The sequence below is a fragment of the Bison bison genome, unplaced genomic scaffold (assembly GCF_000754665.1).
Source record: "Bison bison bison isolate TAMUID 2011002044 unplaced genomic scaffold, Bison_UMD1.0 scf7180017864527, whole genome shotgun sequence".
NCBI lineage: Eukaryota > Metazoa > Chordata > Mammalia > Artiodactyla > Bovidae > Bison > Bison bison.
Window position 1 is genome coordinate 2,188,020 of NW_011495078.1, and position 811 is coordinate 2,188,830.

The 811-nt window shown below is 66.7% G+C and overlaps 1 protein-coding gene across 1 annotated transcript in view; it reads left to right on the forward strand.

Annotated features, from left to right (window-relative positions):
- Window positions 1-811, forward strand: part of CARS2 (cysteinyl-tRNA synthetase 2, mitochondrial (putative)) — a 19,858-nt gene that overhangs the window by 18,163 nt on the left and 884 nt on the right. The window contains exons 13-15 of the mRNA XM_010831546.1: window positions 38-277; window positions 455-483; window positions 614-750. Coding sequence (XP_010829848.1) covers window positions 38-277; window positions 455-483; window positions 614-750 — 406 coding nt within the window. The remainder of the gene's footprint in view (window positions 1-37; window positions 278-454; window positions 484-613; window positions 751-811) is intronic.

The window sequence follows — 811 nt, forward strand, 5'->3', positions numbered from 1 at the left end:
ATGTGCCCGGCCTCCCTGGGGGCCACGTCCCCCGCCCGCCCGGGCTGACCTACCGGGGCCGCGCTCTGGCCTCTGAGCACCCTCCCCGGTGGCCATCACAGGAGCCCCGTGGTCCCCGGAGCCCCGCCGTGCTGGGAGCCATCGTGGCCTCCGTGGAGCAGTTCTTTGAGACGGTGGGCATTTCTCTGGCCGAGCGACAGGTATGGTTGCCTCTCTTTTCAGTCCTGTTTCGGGACTTCAGCTACATGCCAGCATGTAACAGACGCTTCCTCCCTTCGTAAATGCTGACTTTAGTGTGTAACTGTAAGGCCAGACTCTTTACACGTGTAAGACGCGTCACGGCCCTTAAAAGCGCGCACACTGAGAGCTAGCACGTTGGCTGCAGTGACGAGGTTCTGAGTGGACCAGCGTCTGCCACGACCACAGTGTGCTCCGGGCCACTTGTGTCCTGTAGGGAACCCCCTGGTGGACGCAGCAGCTGCGGTGAGCACTGTGGGTCCCACCTGTCAGGGTCCCCGGGACGGCAGAGACCCAGCCCCTCCCCGAGGGGCGTCCGGCCCCGGCCTCTGGTCCCCATCTGAGCCTTCCTCAGACTTCCAGTCCTGACACCTAGGCGCCGGCACCTCTGCGTCCACCCTGTGCCGGGGATGGGGCGGGGCCTGGACGCCGGCACCTCCCAGAGCCCACCCTGCGGCCGAGGTCGGGGCGGGGCCTGGACACTGGGAGGAAGGTGCCCCCAGGCCCTTGGCTGTGGGTTCACACCCGCTCACGCCTACGCACCAGCTCACACCCCGCACACACCGCTTGCCCC